At 44.8% G+C, this 17680-nt stretch overlaps 1 protein-coding gene across 3 annotated transcripts in view; it reads right to left on the bottom strand.

Annotated features, from left to right (window-relative positions):
* Kiaa0319l (KIAA0319 like) overlaps positions 1–17680 on the bottom strand; it is a 106658-nt gene that overhangs the window by 47471 nt on the left and 41507 nt on the right. For all 3 annotated transcript variants that reach the window (XM_052715880.1, XM_052715882.1, XM_052715881.1), the window contains exon 4: positions 823–1069. In XM_052715880.1, coding sequence (XP_052571840.1) covers positions 823–1069 — 247 coding nt within the window. The remainder of the gene's footprint in view (positions 1–822; positions 1070–17680) is intronic.

Here is a 17680-nt window from a genome sequence, read left to right on the forward strand (position 1 = left end):
GGCTAGTCAATACATCGGAAGCCAAAGCCTTCAGTTTCAATAGAAGCCAGGCAGGTGTTCACCTGAACACAGAAATCACATGCGGCTTCAGGGCTGGAACAATGGCATGTTCCATTACCAGCAAAGGAGACCCTAGGAAACCAAAATTGGCAAAAAAAAAAAAAAAGTGTTCACTGGTTTTGCTTCACCCCTGACTTTTTGGGTTTACCCATTAGCTACTGATGAACTATCTCCACCTGGTCTCTCAACCCTGCACCATCAGGCAGACTTGGTAAGGTGAAGGCCTAGGTCTAAGCCCCTTCCCGTGGTTGGTTTGGAAATAAAAATGTTCTGAGAATCAGGTGGCAAATGCCTGACATACAGCCAGGCTGCTGGGAAGCGGATGGGTGCATCAACACTGTCTCCCTGCACATGTTTCTTCTTTGAACATCACCCGTCATATCATCCCCATTACTTATTTATTTATTTAGGTTTTTGCTTGTTTGTTTTAGATGGTTTCATGTAGCTCAGGCTTGTATCAAACTCACAGCCAAGGATGATTTTGAATTCATGATTCTCCTGCCTCCACCCCCCAAAAAACAGGTGTGCACCACCATACCCAGAAAGTCTTGTGCCTTTAGGTCATCGTAGAATCTGGCTCTGAGAAAATGAGCTCCATTAAGTGCCCCAGGTTTGGCAGCTGCTGAGGTAGGGATCAGGGGCACAGACAGGGTGCTGTCCAGCAGTCAGGTGTGCCTCCTCTGTACTCTCTAAATGGGAAGACTTTAATCAAACACTCTACTCTCTCCTCTCATCTCCAAGGCCAGGAGCAGTGAGCCTCACCTGGTTGTGGTGCTGAGGTGCTCTGGGAAGAGGCCTGGGGCGTAGGGGTAGCATAGCTGTAGGAGGGGGCCACTGGGAGAGGGGACTCAGGTGAACTGTGCTCAGTGCTTTTTGCTTGCTGAGTACTGGACGTAGGACTGGAATGCTCTGATGGTTCGGGATGGACGGACACATTCTTCAGCCAATCAGGAGTCTGTGTAGTGTGGTCAGTGGTGAAGGGGCTGGGAACTGTGGTGGCTTTGTGGACCTGAAGAAACATGAGAGATTAACTACAGTGAGTAAAATTACAGACTTTTAGGGCTGGGCTCATGGAATGCTGTATAAAAAACATTGAAGAAATTTATCTTACCACCCAAAGTCAAATAGTGTTAAAATTTGGAGACAAAGACTCATTGGTAGAATGCCTGCCAGACACGTACAAGCCCTGGGTTTGATCCCCAGAACCACAAATTACAGACAAAAAGTAATATGAATCTTCTAGGGTTTTTTCCCATACAAAAAGTTTCATCAGCTGGGCATGGTGACTCTCACCTAAAATTCTAGCACTCAGGAAGCTGAGGCAAAAACATTGCCAAGAATCTGAGCTAGCTTGGGCTATGGAGTAAAAGCCTGTCTCAAAGTTTTTTTTTTTTTTAAAAAAACAAAATAACGAGGGAGCTGAAGCAAGGACCGAGCAGTCAAGAGCACTGGCTGCTCCTCCAAGGACCTGGGTGGGCTCAATTCCCAGCAGCCACGTGGTGGCTCACAATCATATGTGGTGATTTCAGTTCCGAGGATCAACAACTCTCTTCTGGCCCTGTGAGGACCAGGCACACACATAGTGTACAAACATAGGCGCAGGCAAAACATCCATACACATGTAAAAGTTTTTAAACTTAAAAAAATTACCAAATATTATGCTCAGCTAACAAGGGAAGCAAACTAAAAGCATAAGGTCAAACAGTAAATATTCCTAAATGAGTCATGATGAACCAGAGGAATAACTAGAGCACGTCATCTTTTCTCCCTTGCAGCCCTCTGGGTAAGAGGATTCCTAAGCTGAGTTTTAAAAAGTGAACAGCTAGCCGGGCGGTGGTGGCGCACGCCTTTAATCCCAGCACTCGGGAGGCAGAGCCAGGCGGATCTCTGTGAGTTCGAGGCCAGCCTGGTCTCCAAAGCGAGTTCCAGGAAAGGCGCAAAGCTACACAGAGAAACCCTGTCTCGAAAAACCAAAAAAAAAAAAAAAAAAAAAAAGTGAACAGCTGTTTACCACACAAAAGGCCCAGGGTAGAGAAGGAACACAGGCACAGACATGAAATTAGCATAGGGTAATGGGGACTAAAGCCATAAGCACAGCGAGAGGAAGGAAGCTACGGACATGAGCTGGAAGACAGGGACGGGCAGACGGAAGGCACTGGTGGCCACTTTAAGGAGCCACACTGGTGAACGATTACAGGACCACATACAGAGAAGGACACAATCAGGTGTCTGTCTGTAGGTCACATTGCACTCTGGGGGTCGCAGAAGCAGTGACAACAGGACCACCACACATGCAACCACCGAGGAATGGAGAGTAGCCAAGCCAGGGTGGAGGGAGGGAGTCTTACAAATCAACCTACTGGAAACATAATTGACATAAACTCACACATCAGAACATGAGGTCAATTTCTGACAAATGAACACACCCACATAACAACAACCTAGAGACAGAACATCTCTATTGGCCCCCAGGGTTCACTGATGTCCTTTTCACTAAGTCCCTGCCTCCAGTGATTTGTTTTGTCACAGAAAGACCAGTTTGGATTTTCTTATACTTTATATAAAAGGAACCGGATGTATTCTATTTTTATTTCTAGCTGTGTTCACACAACATGGTTTTGAGATTCACCCATGGTACTGAATGTATTGGTAGTACTTTTTTATTTTACCGAACAGTATTCCATTACAGACATACATCAAAATTTATTTTCCATTCATTCACTGGTATAGATTTAAGTTGTTTTCAATCCCCAGGTTTTATAAATGAAGCTGCTACAAATGTTTGGATACATATATTTTTACAAATAAGTTTTGTTGTTTTTTTGGGTTTTTGTTTTTTTTTTTTGGTTTTTTGAGACAGGGTTTCTCTGTGTAGCTCTGGCTGTCCTGGATCTCACTCTGTAGACCAGACTGGCCTTGAACTCACAGAGATCCACCTACCTCTGTCTCCCAAAGGCTGGGATCCCAAAGGCTGGGATTAAAGGTGTGCGCCACCACCCCTGGCAAGTTTAACTTTCTGAACTGTTAGCTGAGCTGCTGCGGTGCTAGTTACATTCCCACAGCAGAGCACAATGGCTCCAGGCCACAGCTCCACACTTGGTGTTCCTGTTCTTTACTCTGTTATTCTAACAGTTGTGACAGGGACCCTTACTGTGCACTTCACTAAATGAAGTTGGATGTATTTTCATGTGTCTACTGACTAGTCCTTGTTTTCCTTTGGTGAGGTCTGTTCAGAGCTTTGCACATTTTAAGGCTTTCTTAAGGTATAATTGACACAAAAGATATTTGATGCTTATACTTGGTCAGATTTGAACAGATGTGAACACCTATGAAATCGTCAATTCAAATGAGTGTACCTTTCACTTCCAAAGACCCCCACGTTCCTTTGTAATCCGTTTCCCTCCCACCTACATTCCCCAAGCAGCACCCTCAACTCACTGTCACTAAAAGTCATTTTCCATTTTCTAGACTGTGACATGAATAGAATGACACAGTAATAGGGTCTCACTATGTAACCCAGGCTGGCTTCCAACATAATCCTCCTGCCTCAGCTTCCCAGGTGAGTGCCATCCTACCTCAAAGAATTGTCTTGCCCCCCTCCTCCTCCTCCTCCTCCTCTCTCCCTGCCCCCTCTGTTTTCAAACCCAAGGCTGCACACCGGCTAATCTACTGTTCTACCATTGAGCTCAGCTCACCCTTTTATAAAAATGTCGGCTTAGCTGTGTGTGGTGGCACACGCCTTTAATCCCAGCACTTGGGAGGCAGAGGCAGAGACAGATGCAGAGGCAGGAGGATCACTGCAAGTTCAAGGCCAGTCGTGGCTACATACCAAGTTCCAGGCCAGCTAGGGCTACACAGTGAGACCCCATATCAAAATAAATAAAAGAACAAACTGTCAATAGTTTTCGAGCAAATTGGGTAGCATCCCCACTGACATGGGCATTCCAGGTATCCTGTGACCTTACCAACATTTGCTATGGATGACTTTTAGATTCCTTTTTGAAGGTGGGGGCAGCATACTGTGGTTTTCCCTTGTGATTTCCTAATGATTAATGTTGAATATCTGCTATATATTTACTAGAGATCCGAACAATTGGGTTACTGAATTTCTAGTTATAATAAATTTTCTAGTTAGTTTAGGTCATCTAACTTTGTCTTTTCCAAAATCATTTTTTGCTCATCAGTACTGAAACATAAGACAGCTATATTGGTTTCTTAGAACAGTCATGAAAAGTTACCATAAATTTAGCAGTTAAAACAACAGAACTTTGTTTTGGTTCCAGAGACATAAGTCTAAAGGCAAGATGTCAGGACCACTTCTGCAGCAGAGCTCTAGACAACCTTTCTTTGTCTTGTCTAGCGCCCAGAGACTTTTAACATCTGTGGTGGACTGAATGAGAAAGGCCCCCATAGGCTCACATGTTTGAATGCTTGGTTCCCAATTAGTGGAACAGTTTGGGAAGGATTAGGAGGTGTGGCCTTGTTGGAGTGGGTGTGGCCTTGTTGGAGGAGGTGAGTCACTGGGGGTGGACTTTGAGGTTTCAAAAGTCCACATCAGGCCCAGTGCCTCTCTCTGCCTGCTGCCTGTGGATCAGGATGTAAGGATCTCAGCTACTGGTCCAGCACCCTGCCTATCTGCTTCCCACCATGATGATCATGGACTAACCCACTGAAACTGTCCCCAGTTAAATGCTTTCTTTTATAAGAGTTTTCTTGGTCATGATGTCTCTTCACAGCAATAGGACAACAATTAAGACAACATCCCTTGGTTTATAGCAACCCAACCCTAATCTCTGCCTCAATCTTCACATGATCTTCCTTTTCTGAGAATCTCAATCTCTATTTCTTTGTTTCTTTTTTTTGTTTGTTTGTTTGTTTTTTTTTGTTTTAAGATGGTTTGTCGCCAGGCGGTGGTGGCGCACGCTTTTAATCCCAGCACTCGGGAGGCAGAGCCAGGCGGATCTCTGTGAGTTCGAGGCCAGCCTGGACTACCAAGTGAGTTCCAGGAAAGGCGCAAAGCTACACAGAGAAACCCTGTCTCGAAAAACCAAAAAAAAAAAAAAAAAGATGGTTTGTCTGTGTAGCTTTGGAGCCTTTCCTGGAACTGGCTCTGTAGACTAAGCTGGCCTCAAACTCACAGAGATCCACCTGGCTCTGCCTCCCGAGTGCTGGCATTAAGGGCATGCGCCACCATCGCCCGGCTTATTTTTTTCTTTTGTAATGCCACTAGTCACTGGATTCTAAGGTCAATCCAAAAATATCTCTTCTTGAGCTCCTTAAATTTCATTTGCAAATGCCCTGCTCCCAAATAAGGTAGGATGCTGAGGATCCAGAAAGATGAGGAGGGAGGATAGGGGTCCTGGAGGAAACACTAGACAACCCATTAAAGTGACTTCTCTCTGTGTATTTGCTTCTTAAGTTTCTCTCAGCAATGTTTACAGTTCTCAGTATTATTCTGTCTGTTATTCCTAATGAATTCATGGCTTTCAACGTTATTACGCATTTTAAAAACTTCAGTTTCTATCTTCATTGTTAATATATCAATTGATCTTTGTACATTGACCTTATATCCTACAGCTTTGCTATCTCTGATGTAGAGTCTGTACAATTTTTTTTTTTCAGTTTTTCGAGACAGGGTTTCTCTGTGTAGTTTTGCGCCTCTCCTAGAACTCACTTGGTAGTCCAGGCTGTCCTCGAACTCACAGAGATCCGCCTGGCTCTGCCTCCCGAGTGCTGGGATTAAAGGCGTGCGCCACCACTGCCCGGCCACAATTTTTTTGTGCACAATTACACTTGTGACAAAAGTAATTTGCTTCTGTTTCTGGTCTGAATTTCTTTTTCTTGCACTTCAAATGGGCAGTTTTCCTTTGAGTTTCTGACTACACAAACAGCAGCTACCTGGGCATTTTGGCCTGCTGATCCCATCATCTGAGTCAACATGGAGTCGGTTTCTGTTGACAGCCTTTTATCTGATCATAGTCACTCCGGTTTGAGGCCTGGTCTCACTCTGATTTCCTTTTTTTTTTTTTTTTTTTTTTTTGGTTTTTCGAGACAGGGTTTCTCTGTGTAGCTTTGCGCCTCTCCTGGAACTCACTTGGTAGCCCAGGCTGGCCTCGAACTCACAGAGATCCGCCTGGCTCTGCCTCCCGAGTGCTGGGATTAAAGGCGTGCGCCACCACCGCCCAGCCTGATTTCCTTTTTAAAAAATTATTCTTTGACAGTTTTACACATGCATATAAGGAATGTTGTCACCTCCCATTATCCTCTCCCATCCCCTCCCTCTTCCCAGCAGTGCCCTCTTTCTCTCATGTCTTCCCCCACTGAGTTTAATTATGCTTGATTGCATGACCATGGCTCAGCAGTTATTTGCTGGAGAATGGGCAGCTTATCAATGGATAAGGAAAAGAAATGATACCCCTCCTCCAGCAGCCACTAACTAACCGCACGCAGTTCCTCAAGGAGGGGGGAGGCCTCAGGAACCCCTCCTCCATACATGATAGAAACGTGACAGGGCCAATCTTCGTCAAGTCTCAGGAACCACAGCCGCAGTGAGTTCGTGAGAGCAACTGTCATACTGTCCAGAAGACTGCTTGGCAGCACTCTCCCTGACCTCTGCCCCCTCTTCTGAGACGTTCCCTGAGTCTTGAGGGTGGTGATACAGATGTCTTGTTGAGATCCATCACTGTTTTCTTTGCTTAGAGAGCAATCCTCTCTAACTTTTCAGTCACAGACTCCGTTTTCTGACATCTCAAACCCTAAGACTGAGACTTTGACCACCTGCTTCCTCATGGTTAGGAGATGTACTTGGTGTACGAGGCAAAAACCTTAAGCTCAGCCTGGCACAGACTGTCTTCACACATCCAACCGAGCCTTCCTCATCCCTGTGTGCTTCCTCACCAGCCTCCTGCAGTCTCCCCACGCGCTACAGTACAGGGGTGCAGGCAGGGGTTGTAGCTCAGTCAGGATATGGGGTTCATCTTCTTGGTTGCTTGTTTTCCTTAAAAGGTCCTCCTCCTGCGCCCGGTGGCAGTGGCGCACGCCTTTAATCCCAGCACTCGGGAGGCAGAGGCAGGCGGATCTCTGTGAGTTCGAGGCCAGCCTGGGCTACAGAGTGAGATCCAGGACAGGCACCAAAGCTACACAGAGAAACCCTGTCTCAAAAAACCAAAAAAAAAAAGAAAAGAAAAGAAAGGTCCTGCTGCTAAATGTACACATAGCATTACTGCACACCCTGGTCCTGGCCACCAGGAGACAGTCAAGCTTCCTCTCGGCACTTTCCTCTAGTAGGGAGCCTGTTGGATGCCCACAGGCAACACTTTTTTAAAGTGCAAATGAACATTTTATCACCTCTAGTCTTCATCTTTCAAAATTAAACTTTCCTCTAGCTTCTATATTCTTCTGGGTTTTTTCCAGTTCCTTTATGTCCTTTGTCTTTAAAAAAAATTTTTATCATTATTATCTGTGAAGGTCCAGGAGGCCACTTCAGTCTGCCATCATCACTGGAAATTCCTCTCGTGGGATAAATTTCAAAATATTAAAGAGCTAATATGTGTAGAGCCAAAATAGACCTGGGAGTTGGGGAAAATGAGTCGGAGATAACACCAGTGTTTCTAGGCTGCACGAAAGGCTGACTGTACAGTAATGTCAAACTAAGACAGAGTATGGGGAAATAATGGGCAAGTCACGTTACAGACATATCGAATCGACAAAACCTCTAGGAAATGTCAATGAAGACTCAGACTGGGATTCATGTTCCCACATCGCAGCTGAAGCCACAGAAAAGGCAAACTACAATAAAAGAGCACATGAGTAAAGGACGCAGACGTCCAAGGCACAAGTGGGAATTCCAGTGCTTGAGATGAGCCCAGTACTCAGACACTGTTGTCAGAGAGAAGGACCGTGAAGCAGGAAGGCGCACACTAACAAGACACAGAGTACAGCCAGCCATGTGAGACAAGGCCAAGTGGCCTATCAAATGCAGGCTGATGGGAACACACCTGATGGGCAGCTGGGAATTTACCAATGACCCCAGCAGGAGTGACTTCAGTAGAAAATTCCACAGGACCAGGGGTTAAATAAAAGTCATTCAAGGAGAATAAGCTGTTATCAATTCCACTTCCTATTTGTGTGGAAAGCATGGAAGTAGACTGGGACAGTAACTGAAGACTCAGGAAGACATGGTCATGGGCATATTTGGTGATACTGAGTGGCCTGAAAACAGAACCATGAGACATGAAGCTTGGAGTGAGTCTCCAAGAATGAGTAGTTTTGCTACTATGAATGCCAAAACAGAAAACAGAAAACAAAAACAAAAACAAATTATTTTTGAGCCTATGGCACTGAACTCACAGAGACCTGCTTGTCTCTGACTCCCAAATGCTGGGATTAAAGGAATGTGACACCATGCCACCATGCCAAGTCATCAAAATGTTTTAAAAAGCATGTATAGCCGGGCGGTGGTGGCACACGCCTTTAATCCCAGCACTCGGGAGGCAGAGCCAGGTGGATCTCTGTGAGTTCGAGGCCAGCCTGGACTACCAAGTGAGTCCCAGGAAAGGCGCAAAGCTACACAGAGAAACCCTGTCTCGAAAAACCAAAAAAAAAAAAAAAAAAAAAAAAAGCATGTATAAAGCCAGATTTGGTGGCAAGTACCTGCTGGAGATGTCTTAAAAAAAAAAAAAAGATTTATTTATTTATTATGTACACAGAAGAGGGCGCCAGATCTCATTGCAGATGGTTGTGAGCCACCATGTGGGTGCTGGGAATTGAACTCAGGACCTCTGGAAGAGTAGTCAGTGCTCTTAACCTCTGGGCCATCTCTCCGACCCTGGGGATGTCTTTCTGTATGATGTGAAATGTGTTGCTCTGATTGATAAATAAAATGCTGATTGGCCAGTAGCCAGGCAGGAAGTATAATGTAGGTGGGATAAGCAGAGAGGAGAATTCTGGGAAGTAGAAGGCTGAGTCAGGAGATGCTGCCAGCCACCACCGCCATGAGAAACAAGATGTTAAGGCAGAACTGGGAAAAGGTACCAAACCACATGGCTAAATATAAATAAGAATTATGGGTTAATTTAAGTGTAAGATCTAGCTAGCAAGAAGCCTGAGCCATTAGACCAAACAGTTTAAATTAATATAAGCGTCTATGTGTTTATTTGGGTCTGAGTGGCTGCGAGCCGGGTGGGACCAGGAAAACTTCTGGCTACACCTACCTGTAGTCACAGCATTTGGGAAATAGAGGCAGGAGGACCATAAGTTTGACAGCAGCCCAAACTACATAAGGAGACCCTTTGTCTGAGCTGAAGAGATGCAGCTGGAGTCTAGAGGAGAGGGATGCACAGGGCAGAACTCTCCTGGGTGTGAAGAAACCACCCCAGGCCAAGGAAGGATCTAGAAATGGTTGTAAGAGCAGTACTGAACTTCACAAGGCTGGGAACAGCACCTGCTCCACAAAACTGGATTGGAAATTTTCTAATTCATAGGGCACTAATTAGAGAACTAATAATAAAGGGCTAGGCATGGTGGTGCATACCTTTAATCTCAGCACTCAGGAAGCAGAGGCAAGCATCTCTATGAGATCGAGGCCACCCTTGTCTACATAGTAAATTTCAGGACAGCAAGAGTTACCAAATGAGACTCTGTCTCAAAAAACCAAAAATAACACTAACAAAAGATCAAATTGTTTTTCAAACAGTTTCACTACACTCCAGAGCCAAGCTCAAGAACACCCACAGTGACACAAAGTCACCAGCAGCCTCCTAAGTAAAACTTATAAAAGCAAGTGCCTAATTAATAGCCAGACATGGAGCTATAAGCAGGAACTAAGTCCTGACAGGGAAAACCTCTTTCAATTAAACCTGATCCTGGGCAGATATAAAGTAAATAAAGTGCCAGTTGTGCAAGCCTGATGAGCCGAGTTCAATTCCCAGAACCAGCTCCATGATGTCCTCTGACCACCACGTCATACATGCCCTCGGTTCCACATCACACACATGCAGACCACACACACATCAATAATAATAATAATAATAATAATATTTAAATTAATTATTTAAAAAATTGATCCAGGCTGGTGGTATAGCTCAGTGGTAGAGACTTAATCCTGCATGAGAGAGGCCCTGGATTCTGACCCTAGCACTGAGCCTTTAATGGAAAAAAAAAAGAAAGAAAGAGAAAAAAATGAAATATGGTGATGTACACCTTTAATCTCAGTACTCAGAAGGCTGACACAGGAGGATCATGAGATTAAGAACTGCTTGGGCTATGTAACCACCTAGCTATATAAAAGACCTTGTCTCAAAAGAACCAAAGGGTTAGGAATACGGCACTTGCCTCCTGTGCACAGGCCATAGGTGTGATTAAGCATCACAAAATGAAATAAGCATTTTATTTCAATACACATATTCAAGAAGCTGTAGAAGGTAAATATATAGTAGTTCCTCCTAAGCCATAATTTTGCTTGCTGTGGTTTCAGTTACTAAACGTCAATGCATTCTGAAAATATTAAATGGAAAATTCCAGAACTAAACAATGCATAAGTTCTAAACTGCACATTATTCGTCATAGCATGATAAAATCCCATGCCATCCTAGTCTATCCTTCCTGGAACCTGAATTACCCCTTTGCAGTGTATCTACACTGTATTTGCTACCTGCCTATTAATCATAGCTACCTTGGTTATCAGTTCATCTGTCATTGTAACACAGTGCATATGTTCAAGTAACCCATATTTTACTAAATACAGTCATTGTTCTATTACTTTATCAGTTATTGACATTAGTCTCTGCCATAGTTTGGGTTTGACATGTCCTCCAAAGATCCAAGTGTTAAAGGTTTGGTCTGCCAACAGAAACTTTAAGAAGTAGGAAGTAAGGCCTAGCCAGAGGAAGTCAATGGGGAGAAGCAATTGGATCCCAGGCCTCTCCTCTGCCACATACTCCCACCATGATAGACTGTGCTCCATAGACCCACAAGCAACAAGTCAACCAACCACAGACTCTAACTGCTGAATCCATGAGCCACAACAAACCTTTACTCTTCATACTTTGGTTAGCTCAGGTATTTCAATACGGTAATAGAAAACTGGCTGATACAGTCCCTGGCTGTGCCTAATTTATGAATTCAACTTCCTCACAAGTATGTTCATATAATAAGATAATATAGTTTATCCAGGGTTTGCTATTTCTGACAGACAAGGGGAACTACTCCTGTATTCAGTAAACTACTCATAGAGTCTAGAGCTTCTGGAAATGACTACTACAGTGTCTAAGATGCAAAATACACTTGGTGGTTTTTGTTTGTTTCTGAGAAAAGTTCTCTTGTAGCCCAGGATGGCCCTGAACTCTGATATAGCTAAGGATAACCTTGAACATTTTATCCTCTTGTCTCCACTTCCCAAGAACCGAGATTATGGGTCTATGCCACCATGCCTGGCTGTTCACTATGGTGATTTCATGGCAGATTTGGAAAACATATAAAAAATTGAAGAGTTTTAGTAGAAGGTTTCAAGTGAAACAAAAAGAAGGAAAAAAGACTAGAAAGAAGTGACCAGAGCATTAGTAAACCGAAAACAAACCCAAGTTGCTATGCATTTGTAATAGAATTTTCAAAGGAAAGGCAGGCCAGGAAAGGAGGCAACACACATCTGAAGAAACGTGGTCAACTACTTTCCAATCTGAAGAGAGCAGCAAGCCCACATCCAACATAGAAGCGAGATGTGCAACAAGCCCCAAGCATAAAACAACTCGTGACTAGCTAGTGAAACGCTTTAAGTGGGTGCCAAAGAGAATACCATCTAAGCAATCAGAGAAATAAGAACACATATGTAACCAGGAATACAGAACTTAAGATTCTAGAAACAAAATGCAAACTAGAAGACATCACTCTTACGTGTAAGAGTGCATACTGATGGCCGGGCATGGTGGCACAGGCCTTTTGTCCCAGCACTTGGGAAGCAGAGGTGAATGGATCTCTTGAGTTCAAGGCCAGCCTGGTTTACAAAGTGAGTTCCAGGACAGCCATTTAATGTAAAGATGTATGTTACATCCTTCACAACAATCCCAACAACTATACCACAAAGAATTAGAACTCTGTTAGGCTTTGCAGCTCACTCAGGAAGCTGAGGCAGAGAGACCCATGTGAGCTCAAGGCCAGGCTGAGCTACACAGAGACTCTGTTTCACAAACGGAGCAGAAGGAGGAGAAAGGAGGCAGACAGGCAGAGAAAAAATAAAGAAGTCTCACACACGCATCAAAACACTCGTACACATAAAATACATCTTTTAAAAATCAAAAAATATGGAGGCCGGGCACGTGGTGGCGCCGTGGTGGCGCACGCCTTTAATCCCAGCACTCGGGAGGCAGAGCCAGGCGGATCTCTGTGAGTTCAAGGCCAGCCTGGGCTACCAAGTGAGTTCCAGGAAAGGCGCAAAGCTACACAGAGAAACCCTGTCTCGGAAAACCAAAAAAAAAAAAAAAACAACAAAAAAAGAGTTAATGGAAGTTTAAAAAAAAAATTTAAAAAATATGGTAAGAGAAAGAAGTCAAACACTAAAGACTACATATCACATTATTTTATTTACATAAACATCCAGAAAAGGAGCTGTTTGTTTGTTTACTTGTTTGAAAGAGGGTCTCACATGGCTATCCTGGAACTCAGAGAGATTCTCCTGCCTCGGCCTCCCGAATGAATGCTGGGAAAACAAGAAAAGGAGGAAGGGAAGAAGGAAAAATGGGGGCTCTATGTATCAGGTAAGCAAGAGGGGACGAGTTGAAGGTGTGGAGGGACCAGTGTGAGGTAATGAGGGAGGAGTCCAATAAGAACAAAGCACGTCTGGTTGCCCCTCTGTTCCAGCACTCAGGAGGCAGAGACAGGAAGGTCTGGGTGAGTTTGAGGCCAGCCTGGTCACATAGCAAGTTCCAGCCAAGACAGGGCTACATGGTGAGAAAAGAAAAAGGTATATTAATGTATGTCCGAAAATGCCATTGGGCAAGGTGAACTTTTACCTGTAATACCAGTACTTGGGAGGCAGAGGCAGGAGGGTCAAAGGAAAGTCAAAGTCAGCTCAGCTCATAGTGAATTCTAGGACAGGGTTACACAACACGACACTATCCTGAGAGAGACAATGAATTAATACAAAATAAATAGCCTCCTATCATGGTGCACCAAGCTCTTTCTGTAGGAATCATCGCTCAAGATGAGAGCCCCAGAAGTAGAAAACGGAGCTTGTTAAAGTTAGATAGAATTTTATTTTTAAAGAAACAGCTTATCATTTATTTGTGTGTTTATTTTTAAAGAAATAAGAGAAGGAAACTTGAAACAAAGTATTTTACTTCAAAAACTATGAAATACTGAATGGGGGGAGGTGCATGATAGGAGGTAGGATGGCAGAAGTCTTTTAAAAAGAACCCAATTCTGAGGGGCTGGAGAGATAGCTCACCGGTTAAGAGTACACGCTGCTGTTACAGAGGACCAGGGTTCAAATCCCAGCACCCTTATGACAGCTAAGAACTGTCTGTACCTCCAGTGCCAGAGGATCCAGCGCCCTCTTCTGGCCTTCTCAGGCACTGCATACATGCATCTAGTACACCCACATAGGCATCACACACATGCAAGCAAAATACCAGTACATACAAAATAGAAATAATTAAAAAAACTAATTCTGAACAAATTATACTCAGAAGTTCTATGGAATAAATGTCTGCATACCCCAAATTGTATGTTGAAATCTTAACCCCTCAAGGCTTCATAGAGTTTGTTTACCTCCCCCATCATGTGAGAAGAAGCAAGTGCCTATGAGGAACAGGCTCCTCATCAAAAATCTGACCTTCCAAAGCCTTTATCTTGAACTTCTGCAGCCTCTAGAACTGTGAGAAAGAAACGTCTGTGGTACACAAGTCACTGTCTGTGGCATGCTGTTACAACAGTCCGAATGAACTAAGACAATGGAGGCGGCTAACACAGTTTCACTGGTTGCACACAGTAAAGCAGAATATTAAAGGAGGTGCTCAGGACAGTAGATGGGAAACTGGGCAGTTACGATAGGGAAATACGAGAGGTGCTGTGGTCCAGACACTAATGCTCTGAGAAGGGAAGCTGGGCCTGCAGGGATTTCTGCTATTACATACAGAGCAAGGAAAAGGCTACCCAGTCTTTCTCGAGATGTGAGAGACACTTGTGTAGGATTACAATGGGGACAGGGGTGCAGAGACCCACACAGACTATCCAAAGCAGAGGCCTGGAAGGGGACCTAGAGCCAGAAGAGAAAAAAATGGCAAAGTTTGTTAGCTTGTCTGTTAGGGAACTAAGAGTTAGAATTTGAAAAAAATCTAGGCCCCGAGGGATTCCAAACTTGTCAGAGTAAGAACCAGAAGAATAAATGAACTCTTGGCAATAATTTCACAGCCTAAAGGATTTAGAGGAAATTTTTAAATACAAACCAAAAGCAAGCAAGCAAGCAGAAAGCCATGGAGAGTTGGGGCGGGGCATGACAAAACAAAAGAAAAGCTGCTGGAGAAGCTGTCCGTGCTTATGTAAGGTGTTCTCCTGGCTGCCCACACCCGTGCCTTATCTTCTCTTCCGATAAGAGGCCAGCTCAGGCCCTACAAGGAGTCAGCCCGGAGTTCTCAGGAAAAGCAAGCAGCAGACAGCTGCAGATGAAAGGCTGTAAAAGCAACTGCTTCTATCAGTGACTGGAATGGGGAATAATCACGGTGGAGAACACCTGAGTCTTCTTAACGTCAAACTGTCGTCCATGTGAACCTTCCTTCCTGGCCTCCTTCACAAAGCAGGACCGGCGGCAGCCAATTGCCAGGGGCTGAACCACACCTACAGTGCCCGTTCCAGACCCACTTAACCAGACTCCTGCCCTTCTGCCACAGTTCAGAGGCTCTTGACACAGAAGAGTACAGTGCTCAAGTGGAACCAGACTAATTCTTCAAGTGGAGACAAAGGAATAAATGTACTCCAACCCACTTCAAAGTGTCCACAGTCCCTGCTCGTGGGCATCATAATGTACGTGTATCCAAAAAGATGAACAATTCATTCTGACAAGCCAATGCCTTTACAGTCAGTACTGCAGGCATTTCAGGAAAACCCAGAACAATGCATCCCAATTTCTCCCAACTTTGGACACACAGCTACTTGCCCTACCTCTATGAAAACAGAATAAACTAGAAACCACTAGCACCGGCCAGTCATCACTGACTAGGATACGAGCCATAGGGCAAATATATTCTTCTACTTTTCCCTACTGCTTAAACAGAAACTTGAACTCTCAAGCATCTCCTCAAGGAAATGCCTGCCAGTTAAGTACCTGGAATGCACAGGTAACCTTAACACTTTCCAGAGCTTTCCATGGCCTTGAGGGTAAAGCACTAAGCTCCTAAACATAGCACAGAGGTCTAACAGAGTTGTACGGCTCTGAAGACTGCCCCATTTTCTAGCAATGCTTGCAGTCTTCACGTGATCTCAAACTCTGCAATGTTTCTGCAGCGCTTCCTGCAGCAAAGACCCATCCCTCCTCCCCAGTTCATTTGCAGAAGTTCTCCTCCATGTCCACCCACTCCATCAGACCATAGAGCTGTGAAATTCTGTTCAGTAACAGCAGTTTGTAGCCACTGCCCACCACAGGGGAACAAGCAAAAGAAGTCTCTAGCCAATACAAGCCCAGGGTCTTCCTCCCAGCATGCAACTGAATTCAATAAAGCCTGAGCTGTGTTTTCAGTACCCCTCAAAAGACTGCCTGGTAGAAGTCTACTGTATCTCCAGTTTTACTGATCCATTGCCAGTGTCATTGGTCATAGTTGGCCTGTGCTGCCTGCCCTCTCCACGTCCTTTGTGAACCACCACTTCGGCCTTTCTGCAAGCACATCTTCTGCCAACTTGCTGGACTCACTTCAGTCCCTCTCACAGCTGTCACTCAGCGTACTCATCACTCCTACTTTCTTTTTTTTTTTTTTTTTTTTTTTTTTTTTTTGGTTTTTCGAGACAGGGTTTCTCTGTGTAGCTTTGTGCCTTTCCTGGGACTCACTTGGTAGCCCAGGCTGGCCTCGAACTCACAGAGATCCGCCTGGCTCTGCCTCCCGAGTGCTGGGATTAAAGGCGTGCGCCACCACCGCCCGGCTCACTCCTACTTTCTACATAGTGTTGACATCTGGCTTTCAGGTCCTCTCCTCATCCCAGCTCCTGCCTGAGGAGTAAGAGGGTCCCAAGAACAGACTCCGGGCGGGCTCACACTGCCCAGGTCATAAACTAGCTAGCTGGGTGGCTGGTCTTATTTTTCCCCTTGAGTTTCTTCTCTAACAGGGATAGTAACAGTGCTGCACAGACGTGTTATGTGGATTGAGAACAACAGTATGTCAAGGGCTCAGAATGGCACCTGGCACACAGGAAGTGTGGTGAACACTAGCTGTTGCTGTTAACACCATCATGTTAACGACCATCTCAGTTCCCACAAGGACAACTGTTGTTTTTAACAAAATCTTAATCAATAAAGACTGGGGAGCCAGATGCTGGAGTGAAACCCTGCTAGCTCAGAGGCAGAGAAAGCACCCAGCTGACCATCCTCTTCTGCTGTTTTCCCAGAAGCCTCTCCTCTTTTCTACTGTCTCAAAAAAGTCTCCTTCCGGGGTTGGGGATTTAGCTCAGTGGTAGAACGCTTGCCTAACAAGCGCAAGGCCCTGGGTTTGGTCCTCAGCTCTGAAAAAAAAAAGTCTCCTTCCTGTGAATCCCTCTATCCATCCTCCTGACTCCCTCTTACTCTCTATGTTTTTTTTTCTTTCTTTCTTTTTAAAATTTATTTAACTTCATTTTATGTGCATTGGTGTGACGGTATTAGATCCCCTGGAAGTAGAGTTACAGACAGTTGTGAGCTGCCATGTGGGTGCTGGGAATTGAACCCAGATCCTCTGGAAGAGCAGCCAGTGCTCTTAACCACTGACCCATCTCTCCAGCACTCCCTCCCGAGGGTTTTTTTCTTAATAATCTTTTGTTCACTTCCTGTCAACTGCTTGCTTGCTCCACCTCTTGACCTATGGCTGACTTTATTTAATTCTGTTTACACTATTCAAGCAGAAAGCTCTTAGATTAAAGGTGTGTGCTAGGACTGAGGCACACCACAGCTAGAAGCAGGTTTTTCCAGTAGATAATGCACTCTCGGGGTTCACAGTGTGGTCAAATATCTTGCAACAGACAATGCTCTGTGAGGCTCCCTGAGTTCTTTAAGCTCCTCGTCTCCAATAAACCTCTCTCTCCATCATGCTTCAGCAGTGTCTTCCACAGCTGCACCTCAGGTCCTGTCACTACCAGAACGTCTACACCACCAAATCCTAAATTCCAATACCCGACACTGCAGATGGCCTCCTGCCTTTCCCATAATCACTGCTCCCTCGGTGTCTGCTTTGACCGTGGGAACCTAAGTGACAGGCTTCTGCATTCTATCAGTGAGCCCGCCCTACCTTTGCCTCCCTTCTTATCTTTTTTATTCTCTGTCATCCACTCCCTTGAAAACCTTAATTTCCATGCCCCAATTTCCTTCTGCACAAACCACCTAGCAAATTTCCTAGCTTGGATGAGTCAAACTGCCAGCCTTTCCCTGGCAGGGCTGCTGGAGCTACTGTGA

The sequence above is a fragment of the Peromyscus californicus genome, unplaced genomic scaffold, assembly GCF_007827085.1.
Source record: "Peromyscus californicus insignis strain IS unplaced genomic scaffold, ASM782708v3 Scaffold_5__1_contigs__length_169319896, whole genome shotgun sequence".
In the NCBI taxonomy this organism is placed as follows: domain Eukaryota; kingdom Metazoa; phylum Chordata; class Mammalia; order Rodentia; family Cricetidae; genus Peromyscus; species Peromyscus californicus.